General features: G+C 37.8%; 1 protein-coding gene across 4 annotated transcripts in view; it reads left to right on the top strand.

Annotated features, from left to right (window-relative positions):
* DENND2B (DENN domain containing 2B) overlaps nucleotides 1-25,007 on the top strand; it is a 1,438,653-nt gene that overhangs the window by 1,172,738 nt on the left and 240,908 nt on the right. For all 4 annotated transcript variants that reach the window (XM_044082814.1, XM_044082812.1, XM_044082813.1 and 1 more), the window contains one exon: nucleotides 17,919-17,988. In XM_044082814.1, the coding sequence (XP_043938749.1) occupies nucleotides 17,919-17,988 (70 nt within the window). The remainder of the gene's footprint in view (nucleotides 1-17,918; nucleotides 17,989-25,007) is intronic.

The raw sequence follows: 25,007 nt of genomic DNA, 5'->3' as shown, positions 1-25,007 counted from the left end.
TTTTATTATTTATTATTAAATGTATTTACATTTCTCATTGTGGCTGGTCCTTTTAGAAAAATATTTAACTTTTGCGAGTATTTGCACATATTTATTTGGTGATAACTCTGGCCACTCCTGAAAGCCTTGCGATTTGGTCATAATTACCACTTGTATTAATATTAATTTTATTCATTATAATTGGGTACCCTTGTAAGAGCTTTAGGCAGCTGCTTTTGTTGTGCTTGGTTGCAGTAATAACTACCTTATAGTCTGGGCAAAGCTGGTAGAGCAGATAATCTGTGCCAGCCTTCTCCAGGTGTGTGTCTGTGTGTGTGCAAACCAAATCTCAGTGTGTGTGTGTGTGTGTGTGTATTAGTTACTTGGAGCAGGGACATGAAGCACTGGTTTCACAGAGAAATTGGTGGAGGACTTGTCTTGAGCACTCAGCTGAGGACATGATTCTGCAGCTGTACCAGTGGGGAGTCTTACTGGGGACCTGGAGAGAGACAGATAGAGAATCCCAAACCCCAGCTGAATGTGTACCCTGTGTGCTCTTAAGGGAAATTGTGCTTGATGCGGAGAGGCTTGCATTTGGAAATACTTTATGTATCCATTTGTATTCCAACTGAACGTCCCTGTCAAGTGTCAGTGGTGAGGATTCGGGCTCCTTGATAAATGGCACAGTGTGAGGACATCACACTTGCTTTTAGTCAAAAATCACGGCCAAATCTTCTAATCACTAATAAGCCTAAATACCTTACACAACTCTAGTGTTTCACAACTAGCTCATTTTCAGCTATACTCTACTTCTCTATCCTTATTCCTACCGCCTTCTAAAATTCCTCTTTACTATCTTAATCGATGAACTATGTATTACTGTATGCAGTGTTTATACTATATTTTGCTGTACATGTAACCATTGTCTGTTCCAACCCTCTACTGTGAATATTATCAACTTCATTTGTGTTTGTTTTCTATTACTGGCTTTTAATTTCACTGTACAGTGTCTTTATTTTCTTGCCATCTAGTCTTTGGACCAATGCACCTACCCTGTTTTGTATATATAATGTAATGTAATATAATATAATATATGTGTAATCTTCTTATGTTAATAACAGGAAGACTGAATAGAAATGAAGAACAGCTCAGATTAATCATTGAGACAGACCAGGTGACAAATAAAAGCGACAAGAGGCTTAGTATGTTTGGAACTGCTTAGCAGCAAGAGTATGACAAACTCACAAATATTAATACAATCGAAAGTATAAGACAACAAATTTAGAAACATGTTGATAGAAGCAGCATAATTCAGCTAATTTGGATAACCATGGTGCTAGACTGAAGAAGAAGAACGTAATAGTTTATACTATTCTAAAAGAAATGGATTATAGACAAGAGTTCATGTAAAATCATGAGAAACAAAAGCAACACAGATAATCTAGTGAGAAAGTAACCAAGTTCAACCACTATTTCCATACTCAAAAATAATTCATACCAAAGAGGCAGAAACAAGTAAGGCAAGAGAAGATTGTGCAATATTAAACAACATCTGAGTTTATAATCTCTGCAGAGGTTGTCAAGAAAAGGGTGGAGGCACAGATAGATTATATTTAAGGAATAAGGGCAAAGATCTGCTAGTTAAAATGAGATATGGTTTTCAGGGACTCAATAGCTTTAAACATTTATTTAAATGGATACATATATAGAGATGTTCCTCCCAGAAGAACATGTACCTGCTTGCATAGAGCAAATCACAAGGATGTGGAGGATGTGTTGGAGAAAGTACATTTTAGGAATTACCTCATTCAGAAGCTGTTGGCCTTTATAGGTACAAATAATCTAAATACTAAAATACTAATAGTTGCCTTATCATGTCTTGGCTTATCACCATTTCAAGGTGTCACTGTGCAAGTTTTACACAGTGTTTGGGATATTACCCAGATATGACAAGGAAACAGTGCTAAACAGCAGAATTAAAGTAATAAATACATTTGTGAAGAAAATTTGTTAAAATGAGAGGGACATACTTCATAAACCAAGCTTTTATAACAAGTACAGAATTTGTTTTCAGGATGGATTCTACATGCCTGCAGAGGTTAAAATAATGACACTAATCAGTAATACTAATGGCTATTTTAGAACACATCAAACAAACAAGGCACATTAATGGATAAAGAGAAAAGCTTCTCTAGACATTTTTTAAGAAAATGCAAGGCGCCTAAGGCTGCAGACATAAGAACAGGAAAATCTGGTTCTTCAGACCAGACTTTGCACTGTCATAGTAAAGCTGTGAATGTAGAGGGCTATAGCTTACCACCAACTTCCCTTCTAAACATTTTCCTGTTTTAATCCCATTTTGATATTTTCTGCTACACACACACACACACACACACACACACACACACACACACACACACACACACACACACATATACATATGTTCAACAGTTAAAAAATAGATGCGAGAAAAACAGATAGTAGTAGTCCATGAAAAGAAGACAAAAGTAGCATTGATCACTGAAATTATAACAGCCACTGATTACGGTGTCTTATGTACAGAGAGACACAGAGTCATAAAATAACAGGATTTGCATGCAGAAATTAGGGCATTGTGGATATCCAGATAGTTCCCATAGTATTAGGAGCAATGGGTCTTATAAAAAAGAAATTACAGTTGTATTTAGATATGATACCGATACATGTAACTCTGTATGAATTGCAGTAGGAGTCAATTCTAGACACATTGTGCATGTTGTGAAGAGTACTTTTGGCTAATATCAAAGAATGAAACAATGCTAAAAAGAAAAAAAAAAAAGAAACAATACTAAATTCATGAACTTTAATCATGCATTGCCTTTGGAATGAGGTCCATTTCCATAATGGTATTAGAAACTCGAAAGAATTGGAGAAATTAAACCAAGAAATAAAATGTGTGTGTATGTGCATTTACCAGGATTCATTTTGAAGAATGTTAATGGCTGATTTCTCATGACAGTAAGTGGAAGCTTATTCTGTAATCCTTATAGGTTCATAGGTTGGTACTTGGCTATTGGCCCTAGGGACTATACAAGTGTAGCCATAACAATTCCCTGGCTATTTCTTCCCACACTATTTACTTCCCTGGACCCCTGTCTAGCAGGGCGACTGACGTGATCCCTGGGGTGAATTTCCTTTCTCCCATCCATTCATCAAGGTTCCTTTGAAGAGGGCTAAAGAGGTGCTCTTCTTGACATGTATGGGCAGTCTATTCCAGTGTCTGGGTAGTCTCTGGGTCAGGAACCTATCCCTCCAGCATGTTTTGTTTATTGTGATGACAAGGTTTAGATCCCGGTCAGCATAGGGCATCTGCTTTAGGTCTGTGATTCTTTTAGTGAGGTATTTCTGCGGCCTTTCCAGTTGTTGCAGATGTCTTGAGAGGTACATACCAAATGGGGCGTATTTTATAATGAGTCTAATGAGGGATGAGTACAGTGGGACAATGACCTCCTTTTTTCTGGACAAAAAGCCCTTAGTGATGAGGTGCGCCACATAGAAGGATTTCCTGACTGTTGTGGCAATGTGATTATTGAAGGTGAGACCACTGTCCACCTGTGTCCCTAAGTCTCTTATCACACTTTCGGTGTTTAGTGTACTGCCACCTATGTGATAATTCACTGGTACATGTTTTTTCCCAAAGGGGATAACTATACACTTCTTGGCATTGAGCTTGTGCCCATGGCTCTGGCACCAAGCATCTGTTTTTGTAAGGCCCTTTTGTAGAGTATCAACATCATTTGGGGATTCAGTAATGGCTCGCAGTTTGCAGTCATCTGGGAACTTTGTTAGCCAGAATCCCCTTAGTGTTGGCCTGCACTTCAGAAAAGTAGATGCCAAACAAGAGAGGTCCCAGGACTGAACCCTGAGGTACTCCACTTGTCACTTGTCTGGAGCTGGATTTGGAGTCAGCTACTTTTACAGTGTGGGTTCTGTCAGTAAGCCAGTTGGCAACCCATCGAGTGCAGTAGTAAGTTTATCTATGAATCCAAAGTGGGGGATGGTGTCAAAGGCCTTGGCGAGGTCCAGATAGGCTGTGTGGACTGCCTTACCCTTGTCCACAGCTCTGGAGACTGATTCAAAGAAGTCAATCAGGTTCAGGAGACAAGATAGGCCCCTCACGAACCCAAACTGGGTGGGGTCCAGTGTTTTAAGGTTGCCAATGTCTTTGTTTATAAATTCCATGACAATACGTTCCATGGCCTTGCAGATCAGGCTCATCAGATTGATGGGGCGGTAGTTCAAGGGATCCAAGGTGGATCCCCCCTTGTGGTGTGGGATAACTGTAGCTGTGCGCCACTCAGTTGGCATGAAGTCTGAGGTGAGGGTATGATTAAACATGACACTTAGGTGAGGTGCCAGTTCATGTTGTAGTTCATCTAGTACCCAGCCCGGGATGTTATCTGGTCCCATGGATGCTGTATTCTTAGCTTTGGAGAGTGCATATTTTACCTGTGTGGCCATTACCGGAATTTGGCAATCTTCCGGTATTGAGATGGGCCATTTAGGGGGTGAGAGGAGGGTGAAGTTGGCACTGAATCGATCTGCCAGGATATTGGCAATATCCTTGGGATCAGTATATTTAATGCCATTCTGTTGTAGCTCAGAGCAGATCTGAGCACTGCCATTTAGATTCTTGACATAGTTATAAAATGCTTTGTGGTTGTCTTTGGAATCTTTGGCAATTTTATTTTTATAACTAGGTTTGGAGGATTTTATGAGGGATCTCAGCTTCTTACTAAGGCTGGTAAGGGAGTTTGTTGCATCCTAGTATTTTCCTCTTTTCTGCAACAGTTTCTTCCTTTTGTTGTAAAGTTTGTTTATGGCAGAGGACCACCAGATTGGCTTCCTTTTTTTGGAGGAGAGCATCTTGGTTGTATCTGAGATGGCACGATTCATGCATGAGTGGATGTGCTTGTACAGTGCTTTAGTGTAAGATTCAGCAGTCAAACTTTCAGCTCCCGTCTGCATGGGTGTCATGAAGTTTGTAACTTCTGACTTGAGTATCATGAAGTTGGCTTTAGAGAAGATTTTTATGGAGGTTTCCTTACTGGGGGGTGGGGGTAGGATGTGGATGTTAAGGGTGATTAGCTAATGGTCTGATCTGATCAATGAGGGGGTGACCATAGGTGTGGAGCATCGATTTCCCATTTTGGTAATTACCAGGACTAGGATATTGGAGCCCCTGGTGGGACTATGGATTAGTTGATCCAGGGCATTGGAATTTATGAATTCCAAGAACCATTGGGCAAAGGTGTTGGCACATGAGTAGTTTTCCCAGTTAATGGCAGGGTAGTTGAAATCACCCAGTATTAGGGTGTTTGGTTGTATTTTAATATTTTCCAGTATGTTTAGAAAGGTGTAGTGAGAATCTTGGGGCATGGTGGGGGATCTGTAGCAAGCTACAATTTGGATTGCAGTCTTACCTAGTGTTAGTTGCACCTGGAGAATTTCAGACACATTGTGTTGGGCAACTAACCTGGTGGTGTGAATATCCTTGGTGAATATGGACACTTCTCCACCTTTAGTGTTTCGATCCTGGTTTATTGGCCGAAAAGTGTGGTAAGAGTTGTAGTCTGGTATTGCAGGGGTGCTCTCTGGAGCCTTGAACCAGGTCTCAGTTACTGCACAGATATTGATGTTCTCCATTTTTAGGAGTGCCTCGAGAGAGTGCATTTTGAGGTTTAGACTTCTAGCATTGAATAGCATTACCTTCAGAATTTGCATGTTTGTACCTGTTACGTTGGTGGTTTTGTCCTTTGAACTTTGCCTAAAAAAGGCACTACAGGGGTGGCAAGAGCCTTTGCCAGTAACTTGAATCCCAGTGGCGACAGGTGCAGACCATCTCTGGCAAAACATAGTGGTCTGTTGATCATGTCGTCCCAGGGGCAGACAGATACTGGATCCCCTTTGAATGACACCAGAAGCTTAGCCAATTGTTGAAGTCAATCAGTTTGTCCTTATATTGTGGTATCATTCTGGGTGAAGGCAGGATGCTACTCATGGCTAGGGTCATACCTGCCTGGGCCACATGATCCGAGAGCTCTTCCATGTCTCTTTTCATGTAGTCCAGGGAGGTACATCTCAAGTCATTCACTCCAACATGGACAATGACAGAGTCATATTTGTACTTGTTGTGGAGTGACTTAAGTGCATGAGTTATGTGGTGGATCCTAGCACCCGACAGGCAGCTCACTGTAATTTTCTCCTTGTTCAGCCTGGTGAGTGGGACATCAGTGTGCCTGACTATAGAGTCACCTATGACTAAAGTGTTGGGTACATTGTTCTTGCCTTAGCGGCTGTTGCTGGGTGGCACACTGGTGTTGTGAGCTATGTGACACTTTGGTTGTGATTGGTGTTTGTTTGCGTTTCAGCTTCGGAGGTCCTTGTTGCTTGGGCACGTTTCAGTTAAGGGCCTCCACATATGTGGATTTAGTGTTGCTATGTGTGGGTGTTGGTGTGAGTTTAGAAGGGCTATGTGTTGCTTGAGGTGTAGTGTGGGTGTTAACCTTCTCCTCATGACTGTCTAGCACAATCTTGTGTGGGGAGAGCTTTGCTTCCAGTTTGGCTATGTAAGTGCATCTCTCACAGGTTGTAGTGTTGGGTGGTAGGAGGAGAGCGTTGTCTGTGTACATGAGGCAATTGCTGCATTGCCCCAGTATGCCCAGATTCACCAGGTGGACAGGAGAAATCAATGGAAGTTGACCCTTGGACATGCCTGGTTTGGTGCTTTTTATTTTAAAAGTACAGGACCTGTTTTCCCTTACCTTAGCAAGGTACTTTGCAGTTATAGGCTGTTTAGTGCCTATGATTAATTTCTCTTTATTAATAAGGAGAGTTGAGTGCTTGTATCATTTTAAGGCTTCCTAGTGCTTTCCAGCAGGTATTAGAGCAAGTGCTAGTCACAGTGATGCTTAAAGGTAAGATGAAAAAAAATGGTTTATCCTAAACAATGCAGTGTGCACTAGAGAAGTTAGATGTGAAAGTAGGTAACAAGTTTAACCTGTTTAAAAAGTTGAGTTTTAGTGGAGAGTCACTATTTTTAAAACAGCAAGATAGATTGAAAGAGGGTGATCACTTTTGTATTCCGGTACTATGGAATACAGTAGAATGGCCAATAAATTTAAATAGTTGAAGGGGAGTGATTTCACAAAATGATAATTTTGTGCTTACTCACACAAGCCAGTGAAAGCAGAGAGGAAATGAGATATATGGTCAAATTAACATAAGAGGCAGGCAACTAGCAAGACAGTGGTATTTAAGAACACGACAGTGACAGGGTGGGTGGGGGTGTAGAAAATTTCTGCCTGACTCACAAGAGACAGAGCTGTGGGGTCTTTTGAAGTTTTTATATGCAGTTAAAAGCAGAACACAAGCAAAACACAAGGTAAAGAAAACAAATCACAGCACTCAAAATATAAAAAGGCAATAAACTAATACAAAATACAACAAATAAAAAGCAAACCAACCTTTCCCATCCTGGAAGGCATTGTGTATTGGTAAGTGCATTAAGCATTTGGTTTGATGTGTGCTAGGCTTACTGGTGACAGATTAGTGGCTGATACTGTGTGATCCCAAATACAGAATTCCTGTGTTTTTAGTCAAGCATCAGTATTGCAGCATCTCTGGAATTTCTCCTTTCCTCAAGATACAGTGACTTTTAAATATGAGTCTATGTAAGCCGCATGTGTTTTGGCAGTGCTAGCCCCTCGTATCAAAGGGTGCAGAAATCCATTTAGCCAAGTATGCTAATATTACATTTTCTATCATTAAATATGAAATCATTGCACTTTTATCATGTATATATTGCTGCATTGCCAACTATCTGTTTTTTTTTTGGACTATATGGAAATCAAACAAATTGTCCAGTAGTCTGGAAAACACTGTGTGAACTCCAGTAGTCTGTTTTATAAAAAGAAACAGATGATTGGAGTTTGATAATTCAATGGATTTACTATGCTTTTTTAACACAAATCTGCAGAAAAAAATCATCAGAAATGGAAAAGAGGCCTTTTCTCCTCACATGATGTGACATTGACATCACAACATGGATGGAAAGTGGGCAGGGAGAGGGGAGGAGATTGGTAGGGTTATGGGGGTTGTGAGGGATGCAACCTTGGTTCAGTTTTGGCCACAACAAAAGGGCGACCCTATTAGTAATTATTTTACTAATTTTGTCATCAACTACCACAGACAGAGTTATATGATTGTTTGTGGTATCTTCTTTTGGCTTTTCCCGGTTAGGGGTCGCCACAGCGGATCATCTGTCTGCTCATGATTGGCAGTGGAGTTTTACAGTGTCTAGTTGCCAGCCCAGTGCCCAACCTTCCACAGAAGGCACACACGCGCACACACTCACACCTATGGCCAATTTAGAGTGTCCATTCCACTTACTGCATGTCTTTGAGATGTGGGAGGAAACCGGAGCACCCGGAGGAAACCCACGTGACCACAGGGAGGACATAGAGACTCCGCACAGAAGGCACCCCAGCCGAGAATCGAACCAGAGAACCTCTTGCTGTGAGGTGGCAATGCTAACCGCTGCACCACCGTGGCCGCCCAATGATTGTGGTATATTAATGTGTATTAGAAAGAGGAAACCATTAAAAGGATCTTATTAAAATGTGAAAATATCTAGACAGCTCGTTTGCAATTAGTCTATATGAAAATATATTCATTGTAACTACACTGTATAAGTTGGGCATCACTAATAGTAGCATATATACTTATGGTGGAATAAGGGATGACTTATGTTGATAAACTGATTTTGACAGGAGGTTGGGATGTGCTGCAAAGAGAATGCATCAAAAGCATTTTACTAGATAATAACGGACGTTACACCTTAAAGTTATTACATTTCATTCCTTACTTCTCACTCTTCTTTATTGTTATCATGGTGAATCTGTGTTAGGTACTGTGCCGCTGAAATCTGACTTACAGAATTTCCAAACAAAAATCCTTATGTGCAGAACATGAAGTAGTGGATAAAATAGGGCTAAACTAAGAAAGTCAAGTCAAATGAAAATCTGCTTTCAATAAGCAAAGATTATAATATAGAAATGAAAGGATGATAGATTTCATAACGCTGGGCAAGATATGAAAAGATGAGGCTGCAAAAAGGATCTGGGTGGTGTGTGTTGGATCAAGTAAGGCATTTGCTAGTCAGAAAGATAAAGGAGCTGTCAGTACCGCACACACTGTAGTAAAAAGTAAATGAGTGACATCTGATCATAAGAAGTAGAAATAAATTGTTTAGGAAAGCATGCGATAAAATGAAATCGAAAATATATTAGTTGATGGCATAAGGTATAATAAAATATCAGGGTTTAGATATATCAAGAATACAGATGTAAAGAGCTGTATGGAACTAGCAGGGGTAACCAAGACTTACATGTTAAAGAGTTTACAAATGAAATAACTGAGGTCTACAAAAGAATCTGAACTCAGAGAAATCCATCTGCATACCTCTCAACTGTACAGATTTTCACAGAATGCCCAGATTTATGCCTTACATTTTTGGTCCGTTTCTCATAAAATTGTGTTTTTTTTCTGAAAAATCACTGAGAAATCAGTGAGGGTTAAATTCAGAAAATAATGAGAGACATTTGAGTTTCAGATTTCATACCCTTCAGAAAATTCATGTTATTCTATCAATTTTCTAAGCTTATAAGAGCAATATTAAAAAAATATTGCTATTTTTGGGCTTTTGTCCCCCCATTTTTGATAGGTTTGTCCATATTTCTTGCTTCAAGAGGTTGAGAGATATGCATCTGATAATAGATATGGGTTAGAAGAAATATGCAGGGAATAATAACACAAATAAAGATTTCCACAGCATATGGTTACTGGTTACAATGGAATAAATAAACAGATAATTTTAAAATTAGACTTTGCCTCAGTTCTTTGCATCTAATTTAATAAAATATGGGATGGAAAAAGCAAGAGCAGTCTTAAGATATGAAAACTATTTATTTTGCTCAGTGGAATACTTAAGGTCCTAGAAAATTTGGTGGTAAGAGAATTAATATGGTTAATAAAACCACAAAAGAATATAACAGACATGAAGATATGGGGCCCGATTCCAAAAGACTTGCTGTCAGTGAAAGTGACCCCCTACACTGAGAGCAGGGGTTTTGGAATCTGCCCCCCATTTTTAAGCCTATGTATAGATGGGCCTTATACCAAAGTTAGTCACTTACACTGACAGTAAGTCTCTCAGAATCAGGGCAAACTTGCGTTGAGAGCAGCTCTTTTGGAATCAGGCCCATTCTGTTTATTGCAAGGTCTTGTTTATTGAATTGAATAATCTGTACATGTGGCTTACTGTTTCCTTTGCTATGGATGAAGAAACCACAGAGGAATTGCTGTTGTAATAAGCTGCTGATACTGTTGATTATGAAGTATTGCCCAAAAAATTAAGAAAGTGTTGGGGACCATAAGTTTAATTGTTAAATTGTTTAAGATACTAGTTTCCTGAAAAGTTGTCTAGAGTCCATATCAGCTGACATATATGTGACTGGATGTCTTCTACAGTTGAGGGTGCAGCCTTAGGCCCACTGACATTCTAATGCAGGACTGTTGCTACTGCACAAGATGCGCAGATGGCATCAGAACAACAGCAATGGCAAAGTCTACAGATTCAGGATGTAAAAGTCCAAAATAATAATAATTTATTCTGAATCCACCATCTCCACCTACAAGCTTTGGCATAAAGCCAAATACAATTATATTATATAAATAAAACATTTACTACATAAGCACATTGTCTCTATATAAATAAAATGTTTACAACATAAATGCACTATTTCTAATATGGTACATAATAGATCAAAGCTAATTAGTTCACCAATGAAAAACAAACTTTACTTGAAAGAGCTCAGTTTCCCTTGTTTCATACTTTCATACAATACTTCCATTTTTAAAACTGAATATTAAACTCTCAGAGTCACTCAAACCAAACTTTTTGAAATACCATATTTAAATTGCCACCTTATTTTCATAAATAAGAATGTCCTAATATAGATTCCCCATTTTCTGAATTGTTGTTAATAATATCTAGAAAACATTATTAAACCAACAACATGATCAGATGCAGCAAGATGTCCTGGTTCTGCATCAGCTAAGACCATTGTCTTAATATTTTTCATGCTCAAGATTCTTGTATGCATACTGTGTTTTAATTTCCCTGTATTCATGTATAAGAGCAGATGAAATAAAACTGGTATTTTGTATCATATCAAGAAATGATCATCTTAACATGAAAAGTTCTGTCAGTAAAAGTCAGGGAATGGGAACACAGAATGATCAGTGAGTAACAGTGCTATTATGAGATACAGACAAATACACTTGGAAACAGAGTAGGGCGAAGCAGACAAATTAGATAGTTTGGAAATAAAAAGTCCTAGAATTACTGTGGATAATGACTTTACTTTTAGTCAACCCATAGATGTAGTCTGTAGTATGGGTGGAAGCAAAATGGCCAATGTGTTAAATTTAATATTGAATTTGAAACTCTATATCACAACTTCCTATACATTTCTTTAGTTAGACTCCTCCTGGAGTCTGGAAGTCAATATTGTTATCTGCATAATTATGTTGACTGCACAGTTAAAAAAATAAATGAATGGTTGAATTGAGATGATTATGAGATAATTCACTAAGAAAATTGCAAAAATGAAGAAATTCATATTATAAATCAAACTTCTAAACTGGACATCTTTTCCCTGCAGTATGGAATTTTAACAGGTGAGATAATTCTGACTTTTAAGCTAAGGAGAGGTAATTGATTGGTGGTACTGCAATATGCCTAACTGAGAGCAGTTTAAAAGTTAGAGACATGCAGTTTAATATTAAAGAACAAAACTGGAAACTGCACAGTGGGGGAAATAGTTTAACAAATGTGTGGTATATTTCTGGATATGTCTTCCTGCCTTTAAGGATTGTAAAACAGTGGGTAGCAAGGTCACAAAGAAAAAAACAGTCAACAAAAACTAAAAGAAAAATCTAGCCAAGCTAGACTTTTAACTGAGTGATTCTTTGAAACCTTTTGCATTAGAGGTAACATGGGATATATGCAAATGACCTCTTAAGGACATCAGGTGTTTCAGCTATATGGCAGTTCTGAATGTCCATGAAAAAAGTCATGACATAGACATTCAACAGACTTAAAACTTAAAAAGGAAAAAAGTTATGAACATTCAGAACTGCCATATAGCTGAAACTAGTAAGAACCAGAACAATGTTAGAGAAGTTGATGTGCTGATATGGAGAAAAGCTCCCCTCCTATCTAAAAGAATCTCTATTGATAGCCAGACTTATAAGTTCTGAGTTGCTTTGAAAGCCAATAAGAGACTTTATTGGAACTGTTGAACTAGACCTTGGTATTCTTATATGAAATGACAAGATTGCTATGAATTTGGATCTGTAAAACTGTTATTTAGAGGCAACAAAAACAGTATTGACTATGAATGTGTTTATTGTGGAGCAGTACAAGAGCTCAAGCCCCGAGCACTCGAAAACCATTGCTTCAAAGCTAGGGATTCGAGTGACTTGTAGATCGAGTAGGCTGCTCGGGCTCAAATTGAAATCTGAGTTTGGACAAGCAGCTATGTGAAGAGAGTGGGAGAGGGGGTTTAGGCTTTAGCAGTGGGAGGGGGATTTTTAGCTTTAGGGTTCAGGAAGTAGGGTTTAGGTTTTTGGCATGAGAAGGGCATTTCAGGTTTGTAAAACAAAAAAGGCATTTTAGGCTTAGGAATTGAAAAGTGAGTTTTAGGTTTAGTGAGTGAAAAGGGGGTGTTAGTTTTAGGAAGCAGGAGAGGAGTTTTGGCCCTGGGGAGAAATCAGATTGTTAATGTTGGGGAGGGGGGGGTTGAGTTTTAAGTTTAGAGAGCAATTGCAGACTTTAAAGTTAGTGAGAGGGAGGGGATATTTAGGGTAAGGGAGAGAGGACTCTTGTTGGGAACTGTCTGGGTGTTTTATGGTTAGAGTTTTGGTTAGGGTAAGGCTATACATTTGTAAAAGGTTGGGTGGGGGAAGAGCTATCTGCAAGTTTCACATCAGGCTGGTGGTAGTATGAGCACTTGCTTTTTCAAATGACAGGCAGCGGGTTGATGTGTCTTGAGTTACAAGCACTCAGTCACCTTTAGTTGACACTTAAATTCACTATCCACTATCTAGACATTTTCAGACTAGTTATAAATTAATTGTATTTGAAATTTAAATTTTCTGACTCAATAAAATTATAGTAGTAGGGATTCATCAGTGCTCAAGAAAGAAAAAGGAAAGGGTGTGGCTAAAATGTCGTACTCCAGTAGCTACCTACTTATATTCTTAGATAGAACCAAACAACTATCACCTAAGAATAACCAATAAGATTTGCAATAGCTCAGCCCTTGGCCTACGATTCTGTAGCAAAACAGATACTGGAATTGAGAGAGTAAAAAAAAGTCCCAAATTAAAGTGAAGATAATACCTGAATTTAGTAAGGACTATGTAAATCAGTTGGTACTAACTTGTCTGTTGTTTGAAGAAAAAAAAGTATCACACTTATTTTTCCAGGTAAGACTCCAGTAAATACCCTTTAGACACAAAGGAACAATTATACAAACTTGCTCAGAACCAAGGGAGTAAATAGTCCTATATGTGTTTTTTGGATTGTCAGGTTAAATGTTGTCAAAGAAATTTCTGTGATAATGTGATCTCAACAGACCAAATCATAAGAAATTGATCTTGGGGATAAAAAGAATCAGAACATGGACAGCAGAAGGATGCCTGGTGTATAGGGGGTTAGCTCAAGTAGTGAAACTGACGAGATAAGGATTGAGGGGAATCATTATTTCCAGTGAAAGCTGCACTAAGGGTACAGTTTTTATGGACAGGAGATATGTGCCAGGAGAGAGGAGTAAAGGGGAAAGGAGGTGGTCAAGATCAACCCTCCAACTACAAAATAAACTGCAGTATTAAAACTGACCCTGACCAAGGGGATCATTGGAATAGAAGGTGTGAATGGAGACGGGGTTAAAGAGTTTTCTCTTCTGGAGGAGTGCTATTAAATATAGAAAATGAGCTGGCAGTTGAGAAGTATGTAGGGGATCTAAATTAAAATAAGAAGTGATGCTTATGAGGTTCCAGAAAAAAGATGCAGATCAAGAGCTGGGGAAAAAGAGATAAACCAAAGACAAATTGCACCCAAATAAAATTTAAGTAATATGAAAGCCTGTTTGGAGGGTTGTTGTAGAAAAAGGATTACATTAAGTAATATTGACAAATAAGTTGTAGAACAATGCCTCTTTATCCAGTGGCTTTTGTAGGTATAATTTTTCCATGGCTTTTGGATTTCTAATACCATGACCAGAGTGGACCCCATTCCCAAGTCAAATTATGATTACATTTTGTGAAATTAGTATTGTTTCAATCTTTAATGTTAGCAAAATTGCTCTTCATAGCACCCACAATGTGCCCAGAATTGACTCCTTCTGTAATTCATGTGGAGTTATGCGTATCAGTAATATATCTAAATATGACTGAAAATTCTATTTTATGAGACTATTAATCCAGTGGCAGTAAGAAGAGTCTAATTTTCCATGATTGTAAGCTAGAATGCTTTAATTGTGAAAAGAAGGACCATGTATCACAGAAGCGATTTAAAGTGGTTGATGTAACTGTACACCAAAGGAATAGCATGTTTTATGTTGAAGATTTATAGTCAAAGATATAATTGTATGCCATGACTATAGCTAATTTTATTCTGAGGATTTATAGTTTATTATATAAATCTAGCCTTTGAGTATAGCATGTTTTATTTTTAGAATATATAGTGAATGATGTAACTCTAAGCCTGAATGTAGAATTCAAGAATTGCTCTACTGAATTAATTTTTTTTACTGTCAGAGGTAAAACTGAAAGTCATCACCCTTTCATTCTTATGGGAGTAAATATTTTACAGTTAAGTGTAGTGGCACCGTTTGTGTATATGCTTGTTTGTGTATGCATGTGTATGTTTGCAAGAAGATGAGTGCTTTTTAATGAATTTGTGTGTGTATGTGTGTGTGCATGTGTGTGTGTGTGTGTGTGTGTGTGTGTGTGTGTGTGTTTGTGTGGGCCTGTGTGTGTGTGTGTGTGTATGTGCATGTGCGTGCATGTGTGTGTGTGTGTGTGTGTGTGTGTGTGTGTGTGTGTGTGTGTGTATGTGCATGTGCATGCATGTGTGTGTGTGTGTGTGTGTGTGTGTGTGTGTGCGCGCATGTATATGTGCGTACCAGTGTCTGTGAGGGTTTTTGCATTAGAGGAGTTAGGGGATGCCAACTGTGTAGATGTGTGTTTGAATTGGAACCTGGAATTCTTGTGTGTTTGTGCGTGTGTGTGTGTGTGTGTGTATGTGTAGATATTGGACACTGTGTACACATATGTGTGCGTGTGTGTGTGTGTGTGTGTGTGTGTGTGTGTGTGTGTGTGTGTGTGTGTGTGTGTGTGTGTCTGAATTCTTTCTGTGACCATAAGCTTGTGTGTGTGTGTGTGTGTGTGTGTGTGTGTGTGTGTGTGTGTGTGTGTGTGTGTGTGTGTGTGTGTGTGTGCGCGTGTGCATGCATACGGTGCAGTGCTTATGCTACTGAGATGTATGGGTTAGTAGGTAGAACACTATTACCTTCAGGTCTAACAATGCAGTGTTCATTTCAGAGACATGGTTGTGAAAGACTTATGAGTTGTTTCTCTGTATAGCTGTACTTTGTCCATGAATTAGAGATTCTGTCCATAATGTTAAATGACCAACCAGCATTAACCAATTAGTATGGGAATAGAATCGCTCTGAATCCTGACTATTGAGGGGTAAAAATGAAGGACTGATTGATTAATTGATTGATCGTTTGTTTGCATGATTGTCCTTCTAGGTATGAATGGCATTCATACAGACTACAGTAGACTTAGCCTCCCCTTTGTAAACGTCATCTTTTATTGTACTGCCAGAAAATAGCTGAAGATTTCATCTTACCTGATAGAAGATAAACAGTAATCTAAGTCCCCAAAACTAACATTTTCTAACAGTATCTCTAACTTTTTGATAGCAACTCCCAGTTTTGTCTGTATAAATTTGGCAGCTTTCCTTTCATTTTATTTCCTTTGACTGCCTGCTATTTGTGCAGATATTGCTCTAAGTAATAGTGCTACATAACGCCCTCTGATCTGGGGTCATCAACTCATACCAGAAGAACCAACATCCATCATTTCAACTTCCTGAAGAAGTCATCTAAATTGCTAATATGTTATTATGCACAGTCTCCTGGCTAGATAATGTACACGTTCTTTGGCTTTGCAGGTACCTTTGCATATTTTAATTACTTTTAGTATCCATTATAAAGTTGCTTGATTATGAAATCCAAGTAAGGCTATGTATAATCATGTCACTCTTACTACTAAATGTACCTACAAGTGCAGAGCCAATAAAAAAGTAATAATATGAACAGCCTGGCTTTATTTTACCTAATTACTCTCTCAACATACTTTTCATGCCAATCATGTGATGATTTAGTATTCATTCCATTGTGAGTACAGATTCTTTACAATTTTATTGTGCTACATCAGAAAGCAGATTCCGACAGCAAGAACACTTTCTGATCCCCATAATTCCAGGTCAAGTTTCATTTACGTACAAACTAATCTGGAAGTATAAACTACAAAGTGATATGGAGAAGACGTATAAATTGAGAATCAGGATTAACCTTGTAATATGAAAAAGACAACTAGTGAAGGTTTGGGTCTTGATACATATTTTAGTATTGATGTCAAATATCTTAGCATTTGAAAGTAAGCACTTGCAGTTGTTTTATGATCATGAGAACTGATGATCCTAAAGTTTTAACAGAATAGTGCTGTTGAAATTGATACACACATATATGTAAACTGGATTTTGCATTCTCAACATCTGCATCTTTTTGTTTGGACATTACCCTTACAGACTTTTGCAAGATATTAATTGTATGCTCTTAGCTCTTCAGTCAGGGTCTACTTTTTCCATTTTCCTGTGCCAATGCTATTCTCAGTGCACTTATTAATTTAGTGATCAGCCCATATGCTTCAGTAAAGGCTTGGCAAATGAAGACTATATAATATGCAAACAGATATATCAGATGGTTGAGTTTTCAGAAACTCGAAATTCATACAGATGAGACCACATGATCGATTTTATGAAAACTCAAAAAACCCCCACATCAAAATCTACTTTTTTTTACATTTATTCAGGGAGTCAAGCCCCCTGCTCCCCCCACAAATGATATGTGTGTGTGTGTGTGTGTGTGTGTGTGTGTGTGTGTGTGTGTGTGTGTGTGTGTGTATATATATATATATATATATATATATATATATATATATATATATATACATACATATATATACACCAATTCTGAGATCACAATACAGTGAAGAAAAGAGTTAATTTCCCAATCCTTGTGGTACTGTGGTCACCATTGAAAAGCTTTGTTTTCAAAAGCTCGATCATATGGTCTTGACCATATGAATTTTGAGTTTCTGAAAACTCACTCAACTGCTAGGGATCCCTATATACGAGCTTTTGTAGTTATGTTATTACAACACAAAAACAAGAAAGTCACCGGAAACATGAAAACAAACTGGTAAAATTTCTCCTTTATTTCGATAACATTATATTGAATTGAAGGATAAATTTTGCCAGTCTGTTTTTGTGCTTCTGGTGACTTTTTGTTTTTTTGTTGGCTTACCTTTTGGAGTAAACTGGATGTATTGTTGCACCTATACCATTTGTTTTTTTTTTTCCTCAAGTAGTTATATTATTAGGCAGATTGTTATATTATCATGATAGTAATAAACTACAGTATAAAATCAAATAAATAATCAAATGTAAAAAATGTAATTTCCTTTTTCTGTCATTTCAGTGAAACATTTTCATTTATGCTAACAGGCGAAGATGGGAGCAGAAGGTTTGGCTACTGCAGACGGTTATTGGTAAGTAGGGATACAAAATACAAAAAATAAGGTGTGTGTGTGTGTGTGTGTGTGTGTGTGTGTGTGTGTGTGTGTGTGTGTGTGTGTGTGTGTGTGTGTGTGTGTGTGTGCGCTTGTGTTAATGCCAGGTTATTTTCTTGGCCTGAAAGCTCATTATGATTGACTTTAGAATGCTATTATATATGGTTTCAATACACATATGGCAATAATTAATATGCTATCTTGCAGGAAGATATCAGAAGCAATAATTTTTCATGCCAGTGAAATTGAATCTAAAGGGATACAGGAGTTTATTTATGTATTAACAGAAGCAATGTATCTGACTTTTGGTTTTTTAATGCTGTTAAACATTTTGGGTTATGCTAACTCATTGGGTTCACATTTTGGGTGCCTTCAACATCTGGAAGTTAGTCAAACGTTTGAAAGAAATAGCTTGTGAAATGAGATTCATGAATCAGAAAAGAAAATTGAAAGTCATTTGGTTGCAATTATTTATTTACATTGTTTCTTTCATTGTTAGCTTGGCACTTCTGTAGGGTGCATTTTAAGGAATGATATTAAACTTCACTAATCAGACTTTGTTTAACTTTGAAAACAACTCTTATGTTTTATCTTTTCTTCTTAGGTTTGCTAATATATGGTATTTTAAGTGCAGATGTAGATTTTCAGCATAAATGCTTTTGATTATTTGGTAGCATATCTACGTGGAAGAAAAAAAGGCCTTTGCCCTGTTTTGCTCATTTAGGCTGTTTGCATTAATAAACTTTAGTAAAGAACAAGAAATTTAGTGTTTTGGTCATATGCAATGCACTTTCCTAAATTGCTGACCTGAAATTGTGTTAACTTACCTATCAGATTTAACATGGCTTGTAAGGTTCCTGTAATAATTCACAATAGCTAGTTTATTTTGCAGATGTTAATTTAAGTTTGTTGTAATAATTAAGACTGTGAGGCAGTACAAAATTTAAAGTTTCAGTGCATTGTGAGCAAGAAGACACAAAATCAACACACCACAGTATGATTTTCTAGTAAGTTTGATTATGTTTTTTTTATTATTACATTTGATGCCTTGAGGGATACTATTCTAATTATATATATACAAATTAAATATTTTAGTGAATAACCTGTTGTCTGTTGTAAATGGGAGCTACTACTCCTTTAAACTATACATCATGAATATTGTTTCTGACAGCATATGGAAACATTTTCCCACACCTACAACTCCATTAAAAATAAATAAATTAAACATTGCACAAACATTATGCTTTTCTATTTTTAGATGGGAGCTGTCACATCTATAACCCCTCTTACTTTTGTTCCATGATACCAAATTAATCTGGACATGGTTTAAAAAGTTTACGTATGATGTAAAAGTAAACATCAATACCAAACCATGTATGTAAAGCAGGGAAGCTAGACAAAATAATGAATAATAACTTAGCATTAAGGGTTTGATACTGTAGCTACAATATTTAAGTAAGAAAACCCAAGGGAACATAAAAATTAATTAGCATTCCAAACATGACAGTTCTGCTCATAGGAATATATTGTTTCATATGGTATTAATTTACACACCATAGACATGAAGGCAAAACTCAAGCACTTCCCATAATGTGACATTTTGCCACAAGATCTGTTAAATTATTAATATAAGAAACATTGGACAATACCAGATGCTGGCTTGTACTTGATCACAGCTGCAGGAATAAAGCTTAAACATATGTCATCAGTAAAATGAAAAAGGTTGTATAACACAAAATTGTGCAGGCATTTAAATGGGAAAATGAGACGTAGCAAAAAAATCACTTGCCAATGTGAACGAAAAAAAAAAGAATCCTATATCAAATGTTTTGCATGTGAATGGGGCTGTGGTTGTGTAGGTACATGAATGTGTTGGCTTTATCATGGATATGATCCAAACTGTCTTATCTGTTGAGGAAAATGGAGGCGCACATCCTTGATAGTTCAGATATTATTCATGTGATCTACATTTTAAATTTATGACCATTCATGAAGTTATTTACATATATTATGGAAAGTGATTTTGTAGAGTCACAGTTTCTCATTGTAAGCTTCAAAAGCTGATTTAAAAAAGGTCACGTCTTTGCTGTTCTGCCTCTTCGACACCCTGCCTAACTGTCGCAAATTTTCTCTGACACAATCCAGCCACATCTTTGCTGGATGTCCTCATTTCCTCTTAGCTTTTTCCTGCCTGTCACAAATCTTCTTCACCAGATTGTCTTCTGATTTTCTGCACATATGTCTGACCTACCATATTGCGTTCTCTCTGATCTTTTCTGTAATTGGAGCTACTTTGGCTTCTGCTCTTATGTCTTCATTTCTTCATCTGCCCCACAGTGTGCATCTAACAACCCTTTTCATGCCGTTCATTTCCATCATCTCTAACTTTGTCATCTGCTCTGCCTTTACTGCTCAGGCTTCTGTATCATGCAGTACTACTGGTCGCACCATTGTTTTGTACATCTTACTTTGCAGCTTCTTTACCATTCTTCTGTCATACACTATGCCTGACACTCTACCAGTTGGCTGCAGCCCCTCTGATTGTAGCTTTCACCTTTTCATTCAGACTTCCCTTTTCCTTAACCACCCCTCCCAGATACTTGAAGCTATGAACCTGTTCCACTATCTTCCCTTCTATCTTTAGTCTCAGCTTCTTCTGATTTCCCCAATTTGCTGCCATTACCACGTTCTTATCTGTACTTAGTTTCATCCCATATGCCTCCAGTTTTGCATTCCATTCCCCTACCTTTCCTGAAGTTCTTGCTCAGAGTCAGTGATGCCATATCATCTGCCTACATCAACTGTTGATTTGTCCCCTTCCGACCTGTTTGCTAATGTAGCCCATCACCAGTATGAACAGCAGTGGACTCAGAGTTGGACCTTGATGCACACCCAGTCCCACTGGGAACCCCTCTGTGAAACCATAACATAATTTTATAACATAGATTAATACAGTTCTTCAGACATACTATGCAGGATTCTGTTTTTTATTTATTTCACCTTAACACCTCCTACTGATGTCAGCTACTGATGCATAAACAGTATAACAGTCCTTCATAGATGCTATGCCAGCTCATAGTATTTAAGAAAATAACCTGAGACAGAAATGCAGTGCAATCTTCACAGAATGAAACAGATAAACTACTAAACAGATGTTTTTCACTGCTTAAAACATTCTTATTCAATTGATCACAAATCAACTTCATTCTCATCCTGAGTGGCTGAATGTTAAACATTAGATAAATACAGAATGCGTGGTACTTAATATGAAATAAAGTGCTCTACATCAGTGTGACTTTTCAAATGTCTGCACTATAGCCAGTTTTTACTTGTTAGTATAAATGTTTTAGAATGAAAGTATATGTTTCAAACTTGCAATAAAATTGCAATGAGTATGCAGTATACTTACTGACATGCACATGAATCATAAAATACAACACTCGAAGGTTTGGCTGGATTATTTAGTAGACTGCATTTATTTTTTTTGAACATGGAATGTGTGTTCCACTATGGAGTGAACATGTTTTGCTATAGTGCATAGCAGGCACACTAGCCTGTATCACTTCTATTTTTATTTATTTATTTATTTATTTATTTAACATTTGTTTGCCAGGATAGTCCAACTGAACATCAAGTGTCCATTTTCAGCGGAGTCCTGGGGAGAAAAACTCCATAAGTTTACAGAGAGAATAAACATTTACAAAAGAGACATTACAGAGTAGTAGCATACATATTGTAAACTTTACAGCCATTAGTATATAATAAGAGGATATTCCTGCTTTTGGTTGAAAATACAAGTATACAAAATATACAATGAGAGTAGATAAGAACCTGGTAAAGCATTGCAAGATATTTCACAATTGAATAAGAGTATGTAAATGTTTAAGTTTTCCATATATACATTCAAGCAAATATACATGTATATATATATATATATATATATATATATATATATATATATATATATATACATTACAAATATACATACACATATACACACATATATAATTTTAATTACGTATTTATTTTTTGTGGTTGGAACTTAAACACAATCAAACTTAATGGCATACAATAAAACTATTGTGCCAGTTGCTGTCAGCACAGACTTAGACACAACTGCAATGTGATCCTGAAAGTTATTTTATGGCAGGATTATAATGAAGTTATAGAAGCAACCATTTTCAAATGCACATTACTGTTTTTCATTGGACTAAAATAAGTTTACACCATTTCCATGAGACTTTTTTCAAAAATGATATAACAATTTAAAAAAAGCAGACATAATCTAGGTTTTGTTACACAGTAGAAATGAAAGGCTTACAGCTTCAGTAAGGGATCCCAAGGCAGCAGATTCAGCTGGAGTCAGGGTGAAGCCTGCAGCCAAACATATTGAAAATCCCACTGAGACAGAACTGAGTTGGGTTATTACTGCTCTGCAATAGAGGGGTACTGTAGGATATCTTTCCATGGGTGGTGTAAGGAAGGGGTTTTCATGGGGTGAGTGTTAGAGACAGCTGAAGTATGGAGTTAAGGCAAGCCACCTATACAATGGAAGGGAGTCCACTTTGAGTGAGGTTTAACCTGAACAAACAGAAACATCAGAAATGGTTAGGGAAGCGGGTCTCCCTCCATGAAGAAACTTTTGTGAGTAGCCTGGTCATATAAGGAACACAGGGCTTAAGTTACCTCGGATTACTTTTGTCTGTCATAGAAACAGGTTCTGTTTGTTAAATTGAGCACTAAACCAAGCTATTTTTTGTTGTACAGGGTCCCCCTGCATCCTTATGGCAGGAGAGTGCAGTTAAGACTCTTCTAATTGAAGGTTGCTGGCACAGAGCTCAGTTTGGAGCTTTTTTTGGGTTAAATTATTTAATTCAGTTTGTTCAGTATTGTAACATAGCTTCACAGAGTTAGGCAACCAGCCACTGCTCTACTGTATTCATCTGTGCCAGCTAAGGAATCTGTTACATTTGACTAACCATAAGTACAATTGTATACTGTATTTTGCACTTTTAAACTGTGTGTTTGCTATACTGTTCTTGCTGATTTGTTACACTTTTTGTATGCTGTAGCATAGTCTAGATTCAGACCTGCTGAATCTGGTTCTGTTTGTTACACTGAGCACTAGATCAGGCTATCTTTTGATGGAGACTGCAGTTAGGACTCATCTGATTGAAGGTTGCTGGCACATGGGCTCAGTTTTGAGCTTTTTTATTGGTTAAATTGTTTAATTCAGTTTGCTCAATGTTGCTAACTAAGCCCTGTGATTGTACAAGTTTGCACTTGTTTTAACACAGCTCCACCACTCTGCTGTATTTATCTGTTTATGTGTAGAGCACCTCCGTGCATCACCATGCACTACCGTGCTGTGGGGGTAACCATTGGCAGTTATAGATGCAAAATCATCAGTAGATACATTTTCCCTTAGTAGCTGCCCATGATTCAGCCGAGAAGTCCTTAAGTTGTGCTTAGCTGCTCAGAGAGCACATCAGCTGCACTTTTGCCCTTAAACAGTCCCCAAACCACCAAATCTATAATAGTCACATACCATTTAGAGAAATCCTGCTAGTATAGACCCTTTATAGAGTAACCCATTAGTATAGACCCCATTCAGAGGACCCAATTTTACCACACCCCTCCATTTTCTCTCCCCACAGTGAAAACAGGATTTAACCTAGCTTTATGGATGGTCAGTTTCCCTCAATTTCTCCTAAGAGCTTGATTGTTATGGGTATATTGAGGCAGTGTAGCAACTGCCTCATGTACACTGACAGTCCTCTACTCCTAAATCACTCTAGTAAAATTTGTGAGAAATGCACCTACACTAAGAATCTGGAATCCTTGCTCTCCTATGCACAGAAGAGTAACACTGAACAGGTTGTCAGCGTGCATACTTCACCTCCTCTGCAAACCATGCTCTCAACACATAGACCATCATGAGCAGATGCACTCACCAGAAACCTAAACACCAGAGACCTTCCAAACACAAGCATGCTACACCTAATACAGCACCTATAGCAGTCAATACATATAAAAACACAGGCACCAGTGTCTCACCAAATAAGACCTTAAGGCAAAGCACATCCAAACCAATTTTTTAGTCATAGGTAGCTCCTTTGTGATTCACACAGATGTTTCACTCACCATACTGGACAAGGAGAAGGTTAAGTTCAGCTGTCTACTTGCTGCCAAGATCTGTCAGATCACACATGCACTCAAGTCTTTCAACAAGTACCATTATGACTCATAGTTCATGTTGGTGTGAATGACTTGAGACATACCTCACTGGACTATATGAAGAAAGGCATGATTGAGCTCTTTGAATATGTGTCCCATGCAGTTATGTCCTAGCCTTGAGCAGCATTCTACCCTCAGCTAGGATGATACCACAATATAAACAAAAATGATTGACTTCAACAATTGGCTTAGTTTCTGGTATCAATTTAAGTGGATCCAGTTCCTGTCAGCCTGGGATGTCATCATTGTTAGACTACGTTGCTTTACCAGAGATGGTCTTCACCTGTCACCTCCAGGCTTTTGGTTACTAGCTAAGGCACTTGCCTCCCCAATAGTGCCTTTTTTAGGCAAAGTCTCAAGAACAAAATTTCTGACATAAAAATATCACTCACAAATAAATGAAAGATTATGCTGCTAAAACGCTAGAAGTTTAAATCAGAAACCGCACTCTGGAAGCACTCCTCTCCCTGGAGGATGTTGATATCTGTGCTGTCACAGAAACTTGGTTCAGGGCTGCAGAGAGTATCCCAGCCTTCCAAGGATACAGTGCTTTCCACACTTTCAGACTGCAAAATGAATGTGTGAGAACCAAAGGAGGAGGAGTATCTGTCTTCATCAAAGATAAATACACCTCTAGACTGGTTAGACCGGAAAATTCCATGGAGTTACTCCAAGTTCAACTAACTGTGGGTAAGACCCCCCCTTTAAGTCATTAGCTATAGCCCCCTTTAATGAACCAAGATACAGATGCTGTTTATTTG

Source organism: Protopterus annectens, chromosome 9.part0 (genome assembly GCF_019279795.1).
Source record: "Protopterus annectens isolate FY-2018-M chromosome 9.part0, PAN1.0, whole genome shotgun sequence".
NCBI lineage: Eukaryota > Metazoa > Chordata > Ceratodontiformes > Protopteridae > Protopterus > Protopterus annectens.
Note: the sequence above shows the minus strand (reverse complement) of the source record. Positions and strands in the feature narration are given on the sequence as shown.